At 56.0% G+C, this 21866-nt stretch overlaps 1 protein-coding gene across 7 annotated transcripts in view; it reads right to left on the minus strand.

The window, feature by feature from the left end:
• The window catches only part of ZNF512B (zinc finger protein 512B), a 44631-nt gene extending 26936 nt beyond the window's left edge, over nt 1-17695 (minus strand). The window contains exons 1-7 of one of the 7 annotated variants that reach the window (XM_059713184.1): nt 17516-17695; nt 9022-9138; nt 5080-5159; nt 3607-3750; nt 1489-1661; nt 1076-1326; nt 595-666 (exon numbers count right to left, since the gene is read on the minus strand). In XM_059713184.1, the coding sequence (XP_059569167.1) occupies nt 595-666; nt 1076-1326; nt 1489-1661; nt 3607-3750; nt 5080-5159; nt 9022-9136 (835 nt within the window). In that variant the 5' untranslated portion in view covers nt 9137-9138; nt 17516-17695. Of the gene's footprint in view, nt 1-594; nt 667-1075; nt 1327-1488; nt 1662-3606; nt 3751-5079; nt 5160-9021; nt 13444-17188; nt 17237-17515 lie in introns of those variants that run through there. The other 6 variants (XM_059713185.1, XM_059713186.1, XM_059713187.1 and 3 more) reach the window with 6 other exon arrangements.
• Nucleotides 17696-21866: the final 4171 nt, after the last annotated feature.

Here is a 21866-nt window from a genome sequence, read left to right on the forward strand (position 1 = left end):
ACAGCATTCAGGGAGGCGCCATGGGACATCTCTGATGCAACTATAGCAGCAACAGCTCTGAAATGCAGACAAGCCAAAAAGCACGCTCTGGTCCGGGATCTTAGGCTGGAGAGGCGCGTGCATTTTTTGCGCAAGAATTTGCAGGGTATTTTTGCATGAGACCTGCCGGGAGAATCCCATCTAGGAACAGCGCACGTGCGATGGGAAACGTGCATCTGTGAGCACCAGGGCCTGAAATACTCTTCAATCTCCGGGCCCGATGGTTTGTAAACCAGGCTCTTTTGTGCCACCGCTGACCCGACAACTACCTGCTGGCACCTGAGACTGACGAAGGCTCTCGGGGGCTTGCGAATCTGGGGGTGGAGTTAGGAAGGGAGAGGCAGCCACACGTGCCCACACTTCTGGCCTGGCCCACGGCCCCGCACTGGCACGTTGAGTCAGAGGAGATTACCGAGCCCAGGCAGCGGTTGAGATCTTATTGTGAGATCAACTCATAAAAATGCCTCTCTGGGCTCTGGCAGCCCCCGGGGAAGGAACGGATCGTGCATACCCGGGTTCGCAGAAGCTGGGACACAGGGCTGGTGCCGCTGTTACCTTTCAGTCCGAACGTCCCTGAGATGGACGGTTGCTCCCCGGTAAATTTCTTAGGGGTTTTCTGTTTCCTTCCTGACTCGAGAGAGAGAAACAGAGACAGAAATTTGGTCAAATAACTATATTGCAAGAGCGCAGTGAAGCACATGCAGAGTGCGGGGCCCGTGGCAGGAAGCGGGCAGGAAGGGACTGGCTTCCCCGCTCCTCTCCGAAGGCTTACACCCTCCTGGGATGAAGCGGGGATGGAAGGGCATCCCTCAGCTGCTCTGCTTCAGGGCACTTTACCCCCCACAAAATAGCAGCTGGGGTGGGGAAGTCTGCTTGGCTCTGCTCTTTCAGCCCTGCAGAATGATTTTTCTGGGGTTCACTGGGGTTACTGTCCATTGATGCTGGACTAATGGAGATGAGACATTTGCTCTGCACCTGTGCACGACCCCCCATCTCTGGGTGCATGAAGCTGAGTAGCCCTGGGCTCTACTCTTACTGTGCTTCATCCTCTCGGGGTCCTCCTCCTGGAGGGCTGCCTGACCTCCCTGCTGCTTGGGGTCCTTGCAGCTCGAAGACTTGCCCGTCGGGGTGGCTGCAGCCACCGCCTCCGCCGCCGCGATCTGGAACTCCTTGCTCCCGCGGCCCGCCACCAAGCACTCGCCGTTTTCGGGGGGCTCCCGGGCAGCCGCCTTCTCCATCTTTGCCTGTTTGGGATGGATGGTTGGGGAATCTGAGCTCTCAGCAGGTCTAGGGCAAAGCATAGAGGGCTCGTTGAAAGCGGAGTCCACAAACCAATGCTGCCGACGCCTTTGCCATCCCAGCAGGAAGGGAACTGGGGGCATCTCCCTTTCTCTCTCCTCAGCCTTCCCCTAAAACTACGACCCAGAAGCTACACCACGCGGCCGGTACCTTTTCTTGCCACTGCTCTTGCTGAGAGACTTCTGCACTTTGTTTTCGGCTTTGCAGGCCGGGACCGGCCGATCCAAGTGGTTCCATAGCCGGTGCTTCTCCAGCTGGGTTTTGGACGTGAAGGCAGCTTCGCAGTAGGGGCAAGAGTAGGTCAGCTTCTCCGAGATGGCGCCCTGCAAGGCAGCAGGGGGTCACACGTGCATAGACGCGGGAAGGGGAAGATTCACACATGCAAGCTTGGAGCAAAATGAATCCCCCGGGTAGGTGCGAGGGGGCTGGACAACATACTGCTGGGATCTCTGCAGTCGGGCACATTCTGGAGCTGCCCCCCACCCATGCCCTTGGACGCGAGGCTGGGAGCTGTCAGCGCAAGGACTGTGCCTAGCGAACACGGCAGGCAGGGGCTAATAAATCGGACACCCCCTTTTCAATGCAAGTGGATTCCACGCTTTTAAACAGCCTCTCTGCTTCCCCTCTGTCTGAGGGGAGCCGGTAAAGCTTCGTCAAATTTGAGCACTTACGGTTCAAATTAAATAGAAGCCACCTGACGGCCCTTTTCTAGGATGTCTACGATAGAACAGCCCATTGGGTGCCTGCCTAGGGAACAATGCATGAGCTCGGAGAGAAAAGGGGCCTTTCGAGGTGTTAAAACAGTCCAGGGCATGGGTCGTGCCCGCCTGCTTGTTTGCAAAGTGCCTGGTGCAACCTGGGCACGGCTGCAGCAGAAACCATCACGAGCTCAATCGCCGTCCACCCGCTGTAACGAAGCACCTTCAGCACCGCGTGCATCAACAGGAGCATCCTGATCCCGTCAGGGTAACATCTATTATACGTCTCCCAGCACATTGCCCGCACCCTCCTCCCCTCCCTGCCACCCACCCCGGGGTGTTTGGAGATTATGCAGCTCTCTCGTCAGAGGTGAGATCGTCTGCTCCGGGAGTGGATGTCTGCACTCGTGTATATACAGATGCGGCCACTTAGACGAAGGGGGCTGCCAACCCCCCCCAGCTTTTCTGGAGATGGGAAATTCTACTGAAATGAGGAGTTTTTTTCTCTTTCTCAAACTATTGGTATTTTTCCCCACAGTAGCTCCAATCATGTTTCTACAGCAGAAGCTTTGGGTTTTATGGTTTAAAAAGTCCAGATCATTTAAGATTTCTGGAGCTGTGGCTCTCTCCATCCATTGCTGAGCAGCACATTTGCTAAGCTGCTGAGGGGAAAGAAAAGACAAGGGGATTCATACAAGGACGGGAGAAAAAGAGTCGTGGAAAACGCCTTTGGTTCCCTCTAGATGAGCTGCAGAGAGCACTGGTGAAATGCCCCTGATAAGTTGGTTGTGAAACAACCAGGGCACTCCATGAATTTTCTGTGCATCTCCAAGGAGTTTCCAAGAAGGTGCTGATATTTGCAGGATCCAGACGGCTTTGTGTTGACAGGGGGAAAAGGGCCCAGGGTAGATCAGGAGTGGCTCCCCCATGCCAAGCCTGGCTTGCACTTGGTCATCTGCAGCGTGGTTTATGACGTCAAGGTCCAGCCCTGACAAAACTACAGCCCAAGCAGCTGCACTGAGCTAGCCGTGTGACCCTGTGTCTCCATCGGGGCAAAGATCAAGTCAGGGTCTGGCATGTGTTCACTACGCTTGACCTAACTGGGACCCCTTGCCCTTGTCCTGACAAGGACTCAGCCACTCCTCCATGTTCTTCCTGAGATCAGCCCAAAAGTAAAAGCCAGCCAGTTACACAGCTTCAGTGAATAGGAAATCACTGGTAGTCAAAAGTGCAGGGGCCATTACCGTCAGGCTGGGAGAGGGAAAGCCCTCTGGAGAAGTCCCCTCCGACAGCTGGCTGAGCCTGCACACTTACGGGGAGAGATGCTGGCAGCTGGGCCAGGGGAAGTGGCAGTGCCCTAGCTCCTTGTGCAGCTTTCCCCCAGGCAGTGGCACTGGAGAGAGAAGGGAATTCAAGACAGGGCTGGAGACAAGTTAGGGGAAGGTGCCTAAGATGACCCAGGACACTTGTGCAATTTGGCCATTGCATTGATATCATCCACCCACGAGGGTCTGTGAGAAGGGAAAGGGGGCCCAGCAAAGCAGAAGGATCAGCAAAATCAAACACAAACCTCTGTCCTTCTTACCCCTTGGCAGCGCTGGTAGTGGTACTTGAGGCCATAGATGCTGGGGAATTCCAGCCAGCAGCCTGAATTGGGGCACTTCACCCTGGAGTGGGCCTTGAACTCGTCCTTCCACTGGTTCATCAGGGTCAGCTGGGAAGAGGAGACAAGGCAGATGCAGTTGAATAGGTGCCTTGGAGCCCGTCGGGCCCTGATTCCACCCCCTGCGGCATGGTACTAGGGCTCAGCTCGGTGCCTTGGCCATGATGGCACGATGATGGAGTCGTAGCTCGCCTCTCAGTCCTCCAGGGAATTTCCCTCACTGCAAATGAAGTGCTTTCTGGCCCGGCTGGTGGCATAAATCACCCCGCAAGTCAGCTCTGTGATTTAACTGCCCCACATTTCATCTCGCCAGTAAATTGCCCGGCATCCTCCTCCGGTGACAACCGGCTCCGAGTGCTGTCCGTGCCGCGGTGCTGAAATCAAACCGTTCCGTTTCCCCCGGGGAGAAATCACCGCCGCCCCGGGCACGAAACCGAATCTGGTGACGAACAGGCCGGTAGCCGGGACCACCGCGGGGGAAGGGCAATGTTGGCAGGCAAAATACGCTGAGATCCCACCTTCACGGCACGACAGTCTGGAGGCAGCTGAACAAGGGCTAGGAAAGCGCCCAGGGCTTGCTTTGGCAATCGCACCCCTCAAGGGCATCTCCCGCTGGCCACTCAAACCACTCGCTGCCCACAGTCTCAATCATTAACTCCGTCTCCTGTCCTGGCACTGATCAAATCCTCACCCGGCAATCCCCCTGGTGATGCAGCCCATAGCCAGACCCAGCATCATCCCCATAAATAAAAAAAGCATCTATTCCACCCGTCAGCATCACCCCCACAAGCATATATAGACACACACACATTATATATATATTTATATACACGCATATACGTATATACACACGTATACAAACACACACATACATGCATACACATTGCACATACACATATATACATACATACATATAGACACACACACATTGCACTCAGTTTTCCAAAGGGCATGGACCCAATTGTACAGACAGTGACAGAAGTAAATGCCGAGCCCTATTCACCTGTGCAATGGGGGTGCTAGAGCATCCCTGGGTCGGGAGCTCGTGGGTGCCCCGCATGTCTAGGGGCATGCAGGACCACTCAGCCCTGAGCAGGGCTCATCTCACTGCATCAGCAGCTCACCCACGGTTCGGGGCGGCGAGTTGCTTTAAGTGGACTCAGTCCCTGCAACGTCCTCATCTCTGGGGCACACGCACACACACAGCCCTGCCTTGCTTGCAGCAGCTGAGCGGACTCAACGGGCACAAGAGCTCCCACAACAGCTCCTGGGGTTTGTGTGTGGGCTTGCGCTTTAATAGGTGCTTTGCAGAGAGCTGGATGGGTAAGGGAGAGAGGAGGGAACAGCTCCCAGTGTGAGGGGGGGACTGGGGGTGCTTACTGGGATGTCTTTGAGCGCCTGGTTCTCTGCCTTGGGCCGCCCTTTCTTCCTGCCTTCTGTCTTGTCACTGGTTGCGTTTCCTGCAAAAAAACACAGAAGATATGACCCCGCTCCGCCGGATCCAGTCCAGCACTTGGATTTAGCATACCTCACCCATTACCAGTCATGTCCCAGCCCGTCATTCTCCAGCTCCTCCTCCCGACAGGCCCGTTGCTGTCTCCCGCACCCAGAACCTTGCCAGAGGAACGGGTGAGATCTCCTCCTCCTCCTTTCTCGTGTTGGAGGATCCTGGCTTAGCCAGAATGCTAGAGATGAGATGGGCTCCCCAAAGGCAGGTGTCAAGGCAGACAGCCCTGCTGCTGCCCTTCTCTGCAGGCCGCGCTCAGCTTGCAAAAAAACACTGCTGGGTTCAGCAGAAGCATTTATCTACTGGGAGCGGGGAGGCAAGCAGGCCACGATCGTGTCCGTCTCGCCTGGCTCTAATGCTGGCCACCAGTTCCCCACGCTGGGTAAGAGAGCTGCTGTCCCTGATGTGCCCTGGAGTTTCCCGGGTGCTTCTGCTATCCAAGTGCATGCTGACATAGCAATGTGCAGCCCGGGGCCTTGCATTCGTACTGCAGGAACCATTAACCGCCCATGGTGTTGGGCACAAACGCGCCATAAAATACGTCATTCCTGTGCCCCCTCACTATCCCAACGGGCCTCCATGGCTTAGCTTTCAGGTCAGCATCTGTGTGTTACATTTGGTTTCACCGAAGGCAGCTCTTGGGTGCAAGCACAGCTGTCTGCAAGGAGGCAGGGGCAGCCGGCAGAGGAGAAACAGAGCAAAAGCCCATTTCTTCCTTTTGTCAAAGGACTTTCTCGCTACTGGACTGTGCTGCTCCCTTCTTTGCCAGCCGATGCCCTCCAGCCATTCCTGCAGCCTCCTTCTTACTCCCCAAAGGTGCTGCTAGCATTAAAAAACCAGGAGTCGGGTTCCCCTGAATCTTAAATATCGCAGAGCAATAATACTTGGGGGGGCATCTCTTTCCTGATGCTCAAGTCTCTCAGGGTCACATGCTGCTCACAAGCAGGAGGTTGTGAAGATGTATCTTTGTTTTCTCAATGGAGCTACAATCCCCCTGTAATGACACGGCTCGAGGATCCAAGAGAAATGCCCACCAGCATGCAACCCCGAGGCCTTAGCTGAGCCTGGGCTACGACACTGAGTGAATGGAGGGTGCTCAGCCCCTCTGATTATCAGGCTTTATCAAGTTGGGCACCCCCAGAGAGAGGCCTGCAGCAGCAACGAGCTGTAGGCATCACATGGCAAGTTGTTTAACAAGAGGAAATCGGGGGATAGAAGAAGCCAATCATTAGTGTTTTCTGTTACGAAGTTAGATCTTCTCGGCTGTGTCGCTGCACCAAGCAAAATCCCGCACCTCTGCAGGAGGGAATCTGAAAGACACTTGGGGCATATGTCACAACCGGCCGTGTTTCGCACAAGTGGGAATCTACCTGTCCAAGACCCTGCCTGCAAACTTCCTATGGGTGGCTGCCTGCAGCGAGAAACGACGGCAGTGATGCACGCAAACCCCTCACCGGCGCACGAGACCCGTGTCACGTACAAAGCCACGTGAGCCTTATTTTGAAGGAAGGAAGATTCTGTGAGGAGCAGCAACCTTTTTGTATTACCCCCGGAGAGAGATGTTAGATGGCCTTCCCCCTTCCTCACTGTGACGGAGGTAGTGCATGGGAGTCAATTTAGCCCCAGAGCAGCTTGAAAAGCTGTGCGCTGGAAACACTTAGTACGGTGAAGTCAGACCTGGATTTAATTCAAGGGATGGAAAAGGCAGGTTCTCCTGTTAAATGCTCTGCCCAAAGGGGAAGCGGAGAGTCACTTGCAGAAAGACGGGAAAGGACCAGAAGAAGACACTAAGATCCAACCAAGGAAATCCCATGCGACCAGCCGACGTGTCCAGATCCAGCCAGTGCAAAAGAGTCCGGCTGCGAAGCCAGCTTGAGGGCTCTTGGCACGACCGTCACCATTTCTATGAGGAGCTCCCTACACAAACTCTGGCCTGGATGAGTTAAATCTGCAGTGCTCTGCCTGGCGTCCCAGCTAGCTGGGGGCAATGCAGCATCCAGCAGACAAGACGGTTTATTGTTTAACTTCTAGTGCCTTGAAATCTTGCCAGCCGGCTTGCTCTGCTTTGATAGATAACTGTGAAAGGGTCCTTCTGTGATGTTCAAGCTACTAGAGACACCGCGGGCCTGCGAGGCTGCGTGCTCCATGCAGCTTGTAGTACAGGATGCAGCTGTAACCCTGTGGAATATATAAAAGGGCGGCTGCAAAGGGAGCAATTTGCCTTACAAAGCTGCATCTCTGACCCCCTCTCAGGCAACCCCGCTGCTCCAGCAGATGCCCACAGCTGCAGCGCTGTGATCAGAAGCCAGCTGGCAGGACCTCAGGGACCAGGGGCTGTTCAACAAGGCTCATTCCCAACCGCAGACGTGTTGATCGAGTGCAGTGGGAAGATGTCCCGGCACATGCTTGCCCATCAGAAATAAAGAGCGGCTTGGCTTTGCGAGAGCACAGCCTACCCTGGCTGCTAACACAAATTAGGAGGTTTCCTTTCTATACCTGGTAGAGTTCCCACAAAAGTTTTCTGCTTCTCAGCTCTCTGGTTGGTGTCCTGCCTTTCTTCATTGCCTTTAAGGTGCCCTGGAGCCATTTTCCTCACTTTTCTATTCACCGTGACACCAGAAACAAGTCTCCCCTGTTCACATGACTCCAGGGGCTGGGGCTTTCAGAGGAAACACCACCCAATATTGTGAGACTTGCAACAAATTGGATAATCAGCCATGCTGCAGACCCCGATGCTTCTTCCTACCCAGGGAGGACAAGCCAGCTCTTTCTCTCAAACACCCTGCCCATACTGAGAAGCATTTCAAACCGAGCAACCCTATTTTCCTAGAGAGCTGCCCACGCAAAGGGGCTAAATCCAATCCCTCCATAGCTATTGACCAGGGAGGCTGATGCAGTCCTGCTTGACCTGGTGTGGGGAAGCACCGGGCTCTTACATGCCAAGCATGACCCCAGCTCCGAGAAGAGACAGCCCCTTGCAAAGTCTATACAGCAGCACTTAAGAGTCAGGCCACTTTCCTTTTCACGGAGGAGAGGCACGACAATGCTTTGGGCAGCTTTGACAAGGCATCCAAAGCTTCTCATGGTCCTGAGCAAACGCGCTTTCCCTTTTCAACGAAGCCCACAACCTCCAGCCCGGACCTGGCTCTCTGGAAGTGCTGTATCCCAGCAAAGTCACCGCGGGAGGGGACCTTCTCCCCGGCCCTGCAGCCAGCTGGAGCTCACACCTGGGAAGCTATAACACCCCACAGACCTCTCCCACCGCCTGGAATAATTCAATGTTTTTGCTTCATCACATTCATTTAGTCCAGGAAGTGAAGGAACTCAAAGGGGAGCTCTTTACTGGAAAGATTTCGATAAGGTCTAATACAGCAGAGAAAAGACCAAAAAAGAAGTATCCTGTGGACAGATTCAGTTCATTGCACTCAGCTCCAACTGCCACGACGCCGGAAGCAATTATATTTTCATAATGAATTATTTTCTACCTCGCTGCAGCTCGAGTGCTGGCGCAACAGGGCTGCACCTTTGAGTGTCTCTGACACTTCCTCAGGGGGAAGGGAGGGAGGCCAGCCTGCGTCATGGCGCTTCTCCTCCTCTATCCCACAGGTCTTTGTCATCTCAGCGTAACTCTGCCAGAGAAATGAATCCAGTCCCTTTTCCATCTCCTCCATTAAACACCCCTCACTGGGGGTCTTGGTCACCGCTGGGGCCTCCCATGCAACAAAACCCTCCTGGCTTGCAAGGCAGCACCTCCCAGACCCAAAGCTCCAGCCCACCTGAGCGCTGAGAAACGAAACCCCAACCCCAATCCTTACCCAGCTTGGAGAGCTCGTTGCTCGGATTGATCCTCATCTCTGTCCTGCTGCCGTCTTTGCTGGCGCTGGTTTTGCTGGACTTCTTTCCGCCTTTGTAGGAATAGGAATCTGCCATCTCTGTAGCGAGCAGAGAACACATGGTAAGACGTGTGCGGCAGAGAAAGCGTCTGCTGAAATCAAGAAGGGCTTCTAGGGCAGTAGGCAAAAAAAAAAATAGAAACTATTAAACAGGACTAAGCAGTCTCCTTGAAGGAAGCAGGAAGTATTGCTAAGTATTTGTTACACGGCTGAGTGCTGCTACGGACATGGTTGAGATGCTGCTTTTGTGATAAGACCCTCATGCTTCTACGTACAAGAGTAAAGACTTCATTAAAAACAACAGGCTGGATCCATCTGAAGAAATAACAACCAAATGGCTTTTCCCATTCTCTTATTTCTCCGCTTTCATTAAAAGAAACCAAAAAGGGGGGGAAAAAAAGCGAGTTTTAATGAACAGATCGAGTGATAAATTTGCAATTTTCGCTATTAATGGGGAACTGTTATAAAGCGAGAGTCGTTAACGCTATCTCCGTTCTCCATATTAATAATTCAGTTTGGTTCCCTGACAAATAATGAACATCAGAAATGATCCGGAAGGGCCCAATCTCGCTCCCAAACGGCCATAGAGTCCAACGGCGGCCGGATTCGTTCTTGGATCGGCCGGTTGTTGCGGTTCTGGTCCGAGTCGGTTTTGAGCATTTGCAAACGCGCTGCAAAACACTGATGAAACGAATGGTGGGAGGGACGTTCGGCGATCACGAGTGGTGTGAGTGTAAGGACGTGGGTTGCTCTCTGCATGGCAAGCACAACAGCAATGACACACCGGAGCGATGCGCTCTAGAAGCTCCTCTTGCTTTTGCTAAGGTGGAGAAGTCTCGGCGTGTGCGTAACACTTGCTACGCGGGCTGAATCCCCGGTGCCGGAGGTGGCGAGTGACAGAGAGCAGGCCCGCTGCGGACCGCGTGGCCGGGGCAAAGCAGAGAGTGCGGAGCCTCTGCTGTAAAGGCCGATTCCACCAACTTGGGCAACTCCACCCGTGGTGGGATTCACCTGAAGTCCTCAGGGCTGGGAATGCAGTCTGCACCATCGGCCCTCAACTTGGACTCGGGTCCGCGGTTTGGGCTGAGCCGAGAGGTCTGAACTGCGGTCCCCACCACGCTACATGGGTGTTTCAGGTGAACATGCTGCAAACCCACCGCCGAGAGGAGCGTGCTTCCAGGCATCCGGGGTTGCACGGCGAAGGGGGCACCACCGCTGCATTCAGAGGTGGCTCCTTCTCTTCCTCTCTCCCTTTGCCATTAGACAGATCCCTGGCAGAGACGAGGCATTTTGCACATCCTTCCATGGGACAAGATCTGAACGCTTCGTAGACACTGACCCATGGCCTTGACAGGCTGGCACATCCATCCTGCAGGAACATGGCGCTTCGGTGACTTGCCCGACAACATCCGACGAGTCGGTGCCAGCCTGGGACACAGAATCCCATGTTCCAGCCCTGTACATCCTGCAGCTTGCAAGGACACAGGAACGCGCTGCCAACTTCCACTTTTTAGGGGTGTTAAAAGAACTTAACGATATGCAAGAAGTGAACAAGAAGAACAGCAGAAACGGAGGCAGCCTGGAGACCCCGGGGCCCCTCGTGGCACATCTGCCGGCCACATCTGCTCAGAAATAAAGAACATGCATAGCGCAACTAACCTCCCAACGCGCCCTGCGCCTCCACGCGTTAGATACAGACAACGAAGCACAGCGTGTTTGGAAAGACTGGGTGCTAGTTAATGCGACTAGACTCCAGAACCAGGACGGTGCCAGACGTCCCGAAATCAGGCACGAGCTGTCCCCCCGTTTTGTCCCAGTTCCATTTCCTCTCCTGGTGCCAGTCCTTGCCTGGGTTATGATCCCACCGGGCAGTTTTCTGAAGAGGACCAGAGGCTCCCTTATCTTGCACCTCTGAAATCAATGGGAATTTCCCCACTGGCTTCAGCAGAGACAGATGACGACCAGCAGTGTTGGGCTCTGACGCGCGGGTGGGATAAGGGCAGCGGGCAGAGCCTGACCTGGCTGGCTCTACAGCCAACCACATCTTGCAGCGTGGCTTGGAGGCCGTTTATAGCCCCTGAGCCTGCCTAGCCACATCCTTGCTTGTCGCCGAGCCCTGATGCACGGAGCCACTTCCTCGGAGCTGAAGCAGGGGCAGGGTGTTGTTGTTCATCCCCTCTCCGACAGCAACCGTCTCCTTCTAGCAGAGGTGTTGCAATTCCCACCCTCCGCAGACCCTCCCCACTCCTCAGCCCCCGTGGCTTTATCGGTACCCAGCCACTTCCTCTCTCAGCCCCCGGCAGCAACCTGCACGGACGGGGCAGGCTCTAGCCGGGGGGCACACGACTGCAACGATTCCTTCTGGCCTGAAGGTCTACAGCTTCCTGCTAGCTCACGTGCAACTTGGTAAGTGCACCCTTTTGCTCAAGCAGTGTGTTGAGGCCTGGCGAGATCACTGCCATTCTGCTCTTTGCCAAACCACTTCACCCTCAAAGCCACGGATTAGACTCAACACCCAAACCTCCAACAACGTTGCTGCTTCTGCTTCCATCTGCCCGAAACCCAGTCAAAAAGAACCAGAAAAAGCCCATCCCTGCTCATTCAGCAAGCCCCCTGCGGGTCAGCAAGCCCCTCTCTGGAGGGTGGGCTGTTGGACAAGCTGCAAAGCACTTAAGAGCCTGGATATCTGATCCTACAAGGTGTGCAGGCATCAACTCACGCATGCTTTTGATGTCCAGGGCATCGCTCCTCACACGGGGACACATGGAATTGGAAGAAGCCGAGAGTCCTTAATGGGACTCTCTATGTGGCCAAGGACAGTGCATTGGGCTTGAAAGCCAGCCACGTTGGGGACACCGGGTAATGCTCCGAGACTCTCCCGCTTGCAATTTTGGTACTGAAAGATTAGTCATCTTCCCAGACACCAGGGTTAGTCATCCTCCGATCGAGTGAGACATCCCAGTCTCGTCTCCACCTTCTCGGGTGCCTGGAGCTCAGCAGAGGCACCGTGACTTCCACCAGCTGAGCTTCTTGGTGTGCTTCTTTGAGCTTTATCTACGATTTGATCCCAGCAGCAGGTGGAGGCAGCCCTGGTGTGCAAGGCACTGCACAAATATATAGCATCCGACAGTCCTCACCCCACTAACTTAGATCTTCCAGGCTAGGAGACAAGAAGGAGAAAGGGCAGGGCATGATTGTGTACAAGCAACACACGAGTCTCCCATCGAACAATTATTTATCGAGTTATCCCTATCAGAGACTCATGGACAATGAGGGTGGGAAGGGACCTCAGGGGGTCACATCTAGTCCAACCCCCTGCTCCAAACAGGACCAGCCCCAGCTGCATCGTCCCAGCCCCTGAATGGGCTTGGATCCACAGACGGTGCCCAGACACCCTGCGTGGGATCTGTTTGGCCTGCTCACTTGGAGCAGTGTCGAGTCCCTTTGTCTGTGCACCCAGCTCCCCCGGCGTCACACCTGGTCCCTCGCTGAGCAAGCACAAGCCCGAGAGCCCCAACCTAGAGCCAACGCTATCAATAAACTCCCTTTCCTCCAATGTTTCTTACTGTGTGCTGCACCCCTTTGGGGCCGGCCGAGATGACCTCACGAGGTCCCTTGCAGCCCTACTTTCCTATATCCCTTGAACACACCTCGCAGTGCAGTCATCCTTAGAAAGCAAATGCAAAGGAGGGGGTAAACCAAGATGAGGAAGAAAATCAGGGTTGGGTTTTTTGTGTTGATGTGACAGAATACCGAAGGAAACCACTGAGGTATGTGCTCACTGCAACTTCATCCCCAACCTGGGATATTGCTTACATAGATCTGCTTTGGAATTTAATTTCCTTGGCTACATACACACAGGCAGACGGGGAGACAGACAGAACAGCACGGCACCGAAATAAAGACTTAACGCAAGAAAACCTGACATGGCTGGTCTCAGCCGTGAACACAAGACGGTGTAACAATTCAAAGCACTTCCCAGAGCAGTACAGTTCAGGTGTGTTACTGAATACTGATGCCATGTTTTAATTAGACATGTACTACACCAGTGGATCTCAACCTATAGTCCTCAGACCCCTGCGGGGGGTCTGCAGGCTATGTCTAAGGGGTCTGGAAAAGGTGACTACGATGAAGCAAAAGTAGGTGAATATGCACGCTGACAACTCAAAGGGGTCTGGCACCTCTATTAGAAATTTTTTAGGAGCCCACACATGAAAAAAGGTAGAAAAAACCACAGTGCTAGACCATAAAACCTCGGTGTTGATGGCAGAAATGTGCATGCTTTGATCATTTAGAATTAAGAGCTTATTATTTACTTGACAGACTGCAACGTTTCCCTTGCAACTGGTGCACGGGGGCCAGCGTGGTCCAGTGCTTAGAACAGGGGCCTGGGAGTCGGGGCTTCCCCGGCTGTCACAGACGCTCTGCGTGAACACGGCTCGCTGTGCGACACGCTGGGGAAGCTTCATGTGACGGGGGCTAAGCAAGGCTCAGGAAGGAGGAGGAGAGAGGAGCTGGGCTGAGCACAGAAGCAGGACGAACCCCCACTCTTACTCTATACCTGTTTCAGGATCGTGACCCCACCTGGCAAAAATCCCAGGAAGGACTCTCCATATATTAGCTCCAGCCGGGCTAAAGCTGCAATGAAATGGCCTGACCCCAGGCTGAGGATGCATGTCCCAGGCCCTGGAAGAAGCAGGTCACTCCAAACACATGAAGCAGCCTACAAAACTCCTGACACACGACCAAATCCCACAGTAAAACCAGGCCTAAGACACTGCCATGCTTAACTGAACTCCTAATTAGATGACAAATTACAGCAGAGGAGCTTTGGGCCAGGAGATATGCTGGCACCTGGAAAAACTTCGCATCCAAAAGCTACGCTGCGTGTCTTCAATGAAAAACGACCCTGAACACCGAACAATCGCGGCTCCTTCCATTCAACGCACCCCTCGCAGCCAACCCTGCCCTGCAGCTCTGTAACTCTCGCAGATTTTATTTCCTCCCCAGCTGCTTCTTTAAAAGCTTTGCCCTTCTCTTTAATTTAGCTTAAAATCCCAGCTAATATACCGTTTATGCAGGGCAAAAAATCTGCTCCCAACCCCACCGTGGCTTTTAGTGTGCTCACCCCAGAGCAACAGAGCAGAAACCAGCCCGGCATATCCAAACGTCTCCCTTTTATTTCCCCGCGCACACTAGATCAAGACGATTGATGACTTCCAACCTCTCTCCTCTGCTTCCTTAAGGGTGGGTTGAAAGCCAGTTTCAATTTACAATAGCAAAACAAAAATCCCCCCTGCCCAGCAGCCCCTAAATACAGTCGTGCTGGGACGTGGCATGTTAATGACATCTGAGATCGATTCAGGTGTTCCCACAAGGCGCAGAAAAGCGGGTCAGGCCTGTGATTAAGTGACACCTCACCGGTCTGCTACAGGGAAGCCCGAATTCAAGCATCTGGTCCTAGCCTGCCAGAAGCAACAGGCAGAACCAGCGCATTTTAACCGATTAATCCTTGAACTCGCCCCCCTCCGCCCTTTGGCCAACACGAGGACCAGGCGCGTCGATACGAGGTAAGCCCCCAAATGCAGAGTCCAATGAGAAGTTATTACAACGCAGAAGCCAAACGTGGGAGCAAGGAGGGAGACACGTGAGACAACACAACCTACATACACACTTCAAATTTGTTCTCATGGAAAAACGCCTGGCCTCGATGCTCTCGCTCGACAGCACGAAGCGGGATACGGAGAACAGGCCGCACTGTCATGCAGTCCCTTTGGGGTCAAGTTCATCTTGGGATAAGCTGGCATGAGTCCCATCGATGTGCAATGTATTCTACAGAGGCAAAGCTCATATCGCAGTTACTTAATTGTTCTGGGCAATGTCTCCCCTGCATCGTAAGCAGACCTACCACTGGAAGTTGCAAGGCTTCTTGGCCAGCTTCCTGGGTCCTGGTGGCCAAGACCCAGAGATTGGTATTCCAAGGAAGCCGTCGGGAAGCCTTAAAAATCTCCATCGGACAAGACGCATCAGAGGGAAAATTGTGCAGAAAAGCCTCTGCTCACCGCTAAATGCCTCCGGTCAAATGAATGAAGTTGCAGCCATTTATACCTGAGTTTGGTCCCTTCAATCTCGGCCCGTGGTTATCTGCGTGGATGCCATCAGCCACTAACTGCTGGGATCTAAGAGTCCCCAGTACATCTGTAGGACTGGAAAGAGGGGGAAAAAAGAGGCCTGCAGGTCCTTAATACGGTCCACTCCCCCTGCCCTTCCCGGGTGAAGTGCCAACCACATCGTTAAGAACATGCCTAATGTAGAACAGGCTGAGACCTCGGCAATTTCCTTCACTTAGGATGAATAATTTATGAGCTGCTGCAAATGTTCCCCGTGTTGCTCCGTGCCAAAAAGAGCCCCGAGCTGCAGAACTTGCGAGCCGACAGCAGGAGGGCGCAGGCCGGGCGCACGTGGACAGAGGGACGCAGCTGAGAGCAGCCGCGGGAGCCTCTGGATTTACCTGGCTCTCGTTAGCGCCAGAGGCCTGACGTTCACTCCGGAGCACAGCCTTTCTTCTGGCCCAGGGCAAGGCTCACGGGCCTGGACCTGCGTCGTTCCTGTTTCGCAGTCCTTTCCGCCCATCTCCCCCAAATCATGCGCCGATCTGCCGTTCGGTAACTTTCTTAGAGCCTCCCCTCTCTCTGCGAGCTGCGCGCCCCTCCGTTTTCCGCAAAACACCGCGCTTGAGGGACTCATTTCCTTCCTTCTTCAGCAGCACCGTTGCAAACGCACCCACCAAAAAGCCCCGTTGGCTTAGGAAGGGCTGGAAGTTTCTCCATGTCTCCTCGTGAGCTGTCCGAGCAGGGACCGAATGTGTCCTCGAGCGGGCGGGAAATCTGCCCAAGTTCCTTCGCAGAGGACATCTCTGGGTGCGTGGGAAGCCCAGGGTGCTTTACAGTTTCTGCTCTAGCAACTCTTGCCGCCCCCCTGCAGCCACGAAGCAGTGGCAGAGAGAGCATGTAGGCACCCAGAGGTGACGAGCGGCGATAACCCCAGGGCATGCACAGCCCTGGCCGGCGCACAGTGAACGGGTCTCGCAGAGACGCCCCTTCCCTGGCCTGGAGGGTACACGCCGCCCCGACCCCCAGGGACAGCCTGGGTCTAGTGACGGTGGAGCTGCCACGGCCTGACGCTGCCTCCAGCTGGCGGCCCGGTCTCGCCTGCCCCGCCCCGGGCTGGAATCACACGGGAGCTCCCAACTGAATGCGCCCCACCTGCGTGTCCCCACCGCGCAGCCCCACTTGGAGGTCACCTACCCGCCCTGACCCTACCTGGACATCCCTCCTGCATGTCCCCCCACCCACCTGGGTGCATCCCGCCCACCTGCACGTCCCCCACCCACCTGGGTGTGTCCATCCTGTACATCCCCTACTCACCCACCCCACCTGGGTGTATCCATCCTGTACATCCCCTACTCACCCACCCCACCTGGGTGTATCCATCCTGTACATCCCCTACTCACCCACCCCACCTGGGTGTATCCATCCTGTACATCCCCTACTCACCCACCCCACCTGGGTGTATCCATCCTGTACATCCCCTACTCACCCACCCCACCTGGGCGCATCCGTCCTGTATGTCCCCTACTCACCCACCCCACCTGGGTGCATCCGTCCTGTACATCCCCTACTCACCCACCCCACCTGGGTGCATCCCACCCACCTGCACGTCCCCCATACACCTGGGTGTATCCATCCTGCATGTCCCCTACTCACCCACCCCACCTGGGCGCATCCCGCCCACCTGCACGTCCCCCATACACCTGGGCGCATCCGACCTGCACGTCCCCTATTTACCCGCCCCACCTGGGCGCATCCCACCCACCTGCACGTCCCCCATACACCTGGGCGCATCCGACCTGCACGTCCCCTATTTACCCGCCCCACCTGGGCGCATCCCGCCCACCTGCACGTCCCCCATACACCTGGGCGCATCCGACCTGCACGTCCCCTACTCACCCGCCCACCTGGGCGCATCCCGCCCACCTGCACGTCCCCCATACACCTGGGCGCATCCGACCTGCACGTCCCCTACTCACCCGCCCACCTGGGCGCATCCCACGCAGCCCGCCCCACCTGCCCCGGCCCCACCTGCGCGTGCTCCCGCGCCCGGCCGCGTCCCGGCCCCACCGCCGGCCGGCCCTGGCGCTCCGTGCGGCCGTGCCGTGCTCGCCGCCCCGTCCGTGCCGGGCCGTGCCGTGCCGGGCCGTGCCGTGGGGCCGCGGGGCCGGGAGGGGAAAAGCAGTGAAGCAAAATGGCGACTTTTCGATGCAGCGGCAGGAGAGGCAGCGGCAGCGGCAGCGGGAGCGGGAGGGAGGGAGGGAGGGAGCGGCGGCGGGGGAGGCCGGGCGGCGGCCGGTGCTTACCTCGGTGCTGGGCGGACGGGCACGCGCCGCCCCGCGCCGCCCCGCACCCGCACCCGCACCGCACACACGCAGCGCCTCCCCCCCGGCTCCGCCGCCTCTGCCAGTTTTGCAGCCGGGAAAGAAGAGGTTGGAAAAAGCAACTTGCAACTCTCGCGTTATTCCTTCCCCGCCGGCCCGTGCCCGCGCCCGCACCCCGATAACCCCCTCCCCGCAGCGCCCGGCAGCGTGTCCCGCTCCGCCTTCCCCAGCTCCCCCGCGCCCGGGACAGCGGGCACGCGAGCGTCCAGCCGCCCCGCGGTGGCCCTCGCCCGGCTCTGGACGGGCAGGGCCCCGAAGGCAGCGTGCCTCGGTTTCCCCGTGTGCATCCCACGGGCTAGTGCAAAGCGGAGCCGGGTGTGACTGCCCGTGGCTAGAAACGGCGGCAGGTTTGATCCAGGCGTGCCAAGAGCGCCCTTGCGAGGGTGGCACAGCGTCCCACTCGCGCCACCCATGCAGTGCCTTTATTACCGCCACCCACGCACGGGTTGCACTCCCCTCTCCGGGACGTGGCAATGCCTCCCCGTTCGAGGGCACTGTGCACTAGCGTCGGCTTGGCCCAGGTAAAGGACCCGAGGCCCAGAGAAGCACGGCCACTACACGGGTAAAACCAGGCCTGGGCTTTCCCCAACCCAAGGTGAGGTAGAAGGATTTGGGAGCCCCCATTCTGCATTCAAGTCATTCCCCGTTCTTCCCATCGCGTCGTGCAAGCAGGACCCGAACGTAGCCCGCTGTGCTGCAAAAAGCCTTGGAAATAATAATAATTAAAAAACTCTGAAGAGTTTCTTGCATGGTTCATGGGCCTGACAGGGCTGTTTGGGATCAGCGGGGCACAGATTAGTACGTCTTCTCTGCGCTGGAGGCCGGCACCCTGGGGCACGCGGAGGAGACGCTTGCTCTTATTCCTGCTCGAACGGCAATGTGGGGAATCACTCGCGGCAGCCGGAAGATGCGCCTGGTACCCCATAGGGAACGTGCAGCCACGTGCCAGAACTCCGCGCCCCCAAAATCATCTTTGGCTTCAAGTCCAAGGGAGATGGATCTAGCCCGTGGCCTGGAAGAGCAGGCGTCTGCCGGCAAGCTAAGCCGAGAGCAGCGTTGCTAACTTAGTGAGGTAGGAGCGAGGCCTTGTGAACAAGGTAATAAAGCAGGAGCTCTCGTAAACCTGGCCCACGCACAACGAGAAGCGGCAGGTGCGTCTTGCGCCGCATGAATAGGAGCCAGGTTGCCAGCAGGTGATAGCGTCCCTGGGCACGTAACGGCATCTGCTTGGCTGGAGCTAGCAGAGACCCTGGGAAGGCCCAAGCCGACGTGCCAGCTGGCTTCGTGGGCTAGTAGAAATGCATCTAATGTTGTCTGTCCAGGGTGAGGCTTTCACCCCTTGATGCATACCAGGGTATCCCAGCCATTGAGGTCCTGCCATGCCACGAGGATGCTCTAAGGCATGCCTGGACCCAGCCAACATCTCTGGATCCAGCAAAATCCAGCTGCTTTCTTCCTCCCCACAGAGGCTCCCACGTTTTTCAATGAAATGGGTCATGAAGTTGCTTCAGACACTCCTTTCCCTGCTCCAGCCTCTGAAATGGCACAACCAGTGCTTCCCCTTCAGAGATTTTCCCTTTCCAAAAGCAACCGTGGAGCAGCGTCCCGTTTTACAGATGGGGAAACCAAGGCAGGGAGCAGCGAGTAACATGCCCAAGGTCACTCAATGGAGCGGTGGCAGAGGCGAGCTGGCAAGCCAGGCTCCCAACAGTTGTTTAATCACAAGCCCCTACACTCAAGGGATGAGGAAGTTGCATTATCTAAGCCAAAAAAAAAAAGACAACTGGGGAGTTTCCCAGTGGTTTCCCTCATTGTCTCCATCCTCTGGAAAGCGCTTAATTAATGTCTGCGCTGAGCATGTAAAGCAGCATATAATTGCTAGGTATTGTTATAACTGGAGCAGAGGGTGCTCAGCGGGGTGGCTGAGAAAGGCACGGCCCACCTTCTCTGTATCAGCTGAGGCACGTGGGAGGGAGATGCCTTCCCCGGTGGGGAGCTGGATACATGGTGAGGCTCTGGCCTGCATCTGTCAGGAGAGCAGCTGCCTGTTAAAGCCGTCAAAGAGCTTCCCCTGCCCTGCGGGCCTGCAGCTTATCTCGAACGTGGGCAAATCCTCCTCCCGTGACAAGGTCACCGATGGAGGGCAGGTGCCTTGAACGTGCACTTCTTCCATGCACGGTCTCCCAGACTGCTAGATCCTCGCAGCACACTTGTGTGGACAGAGGGACGTCCCCCCATCCGTGGGCATCAGGGCAGGAGTCAGGATGTCTAAAGCAATGAGGGCAACGCTACTCACTTGGCCTGGGTTTCCTGTCCTCATTACTCTTTGGTCCCCAGCCGTCAGTAGGTAGCGGCGGGGACCACAGCGTAAGGGAGGGTGGGAAAAAAGCCCAGCCACCTAGGAAGGTATAAATAGTCTTGGAGAGCAGCCAGCAGCCAAGCTGATTGAGGTACATAAACTCTTAAATAGTACAACATAAAGTCAACCGGGGTTGCTATTTTCAGAGCACGCTGGGACCAGGGGAGGGGGTGAGCAATGAACTTGAAAAGAACAGTAAATTTAGAACAGATGCTGGGAAGCACTTTTTTTTCCCCTCATGCAGAGAGCTGGAGCTGCGGGGTGGAGCCCGCCGGGAGAGGCAAGGGAGGCACCGAGACTGCACGCGTGTGTGTGTATGCATGCGGGGGCAGGACACGGGAGGGAAACGTAGTCTAAGACGAGGAGGGACCCCCCAGCCTCTCTGCTCGTTCTCAGGAAACACCAGGCTCCTCTTTCTTCTTGGGCTTCTGAAAAAGGCGATGGGAGCATCATGTGCCGGTATAAAACAGAGCCACATGGCGTGGGCCAGGCCCCCTTGGCGCCGGGAGCGGAGATGGGTGTCTGGCAGCTTCCTTGGAGATCAGTGGAGGGTGCTGAGCGCAGGTCCTGCCATCTTCCCCGGTGCGTGGGGTCGTCACAGCACCGCAACGAACAGCTCCGCTGGGTTCACAGCTGTGCGGGGGGGACCGTAGCTCTCTCCCAGGGCTGGGGGATGCCTGGCTGCTCTAGTTCTTACCGCTGAGTTTTACTCTGTGCCAGCAGACAATGGTAACAGCACAGTGCTGGATCGGGCTGAGGACCTGGTTCACCAGCACCTGGCTTAGACAAAGCGGGGGTTAAATCAGCAGGGTAGCACCCCTTTCTGTGCAGATGTCAATGCAACTCAAGGTGAGGAGGATGAAGCGATCCAAGAATGGGAATGAAATCACTGCTGATTCAGGGCGAGTGGGGAAAAAAAGCAGCAATGTAGCTGCTCGGAGGTAAAACTGTGAGACTTGGAAGGGCATCCTCTGGGACAGACAGGCAAGGGCCCGGGGGATTGACGGACAAGGGCTGCTGCGCACACCTGGGTTTCCGAACCCTCCCGGCAGGTGATTTCCAATCCCTCTGTCAGCCCCTAACCTCCGTGAGTGACAGCACTTGCCCCCAAGATCCAGCAAAGTGCCAGCCAGTTTGGCACTGCCCAAGGGTCTACGTACTTGTTGGGGAGAGGGGCCCAAGGCACCCCCACCCCCTGGACAGGACTCTTCGCCCCGGATGGGTGGTCATAAGCTCCCTGGTTGCAGGCTCAGCAGAGAGGCCAAGGACTGAGCGGAGCAGAGAGATTAAACTCCCCCACTCCAGACCAGGCCAGGGTGGACACACATAGGCAAAGGGGAACGTGGAAGTCTGCCCCACCGCTACCCAGACCCCATCTCTGCTGTGCACACGCCGAGTCGGCAGAGCTAGCAACCCAGCACACGGGGCCTGGGCCAAACTGCCACCACTTAGAAGAACAGAGCCCAAACCCACAAGTGGGGTAAATAGGGGTAGTTGAAGAAAGCTATGCTGTTTCATCCAGCCTAGGATTGCCTTGAAATCAAGCATGTCCCTGGAGCAGCAAGAGCAAAATCCTTCCAAGGAAAGGTCTCAGGGCTCCAATCCAAAAAGTGTTCAGGCCTCTTGACCCCCACGGACTTTGACAGGGAGGGAGGTGCCTAAATCCCTCTGTGGATCTCAGCCCAGAGCTTCAGATGAAGCAAACTGGCATAGCAAGATGGACTTCTGTTTACCCCAGCTGAATCCGGCCGCGGGGGTCACCCTCCCCAGGGGTCGTGAGACTACTAGCTGGCCTTGTCTGAAGGAGCAAGCCCAAGAGCGGTGCATGCCGTCAGGGAAGTAGGTTAATTAACAAAAGGGCAGGAGTACCTGATTTGCATGCTGGGGATTAGATTAGCATCGCAAAGGCAGTGG

This window comes from Alligator mississippiensis, chromosome 9 (assembly GCF_030867095.1).
Source record: "Alligator mississippiensis isolate rAllMis1 chromosome 9, rAllMis1, whole genome shotgun sequence".
Classification (NCBI taxonomy): Eukaryota; Metazoa; Chordata; order Crocodylia; family Alligatoridae; genus Alligator; species Alligator mississippiensis.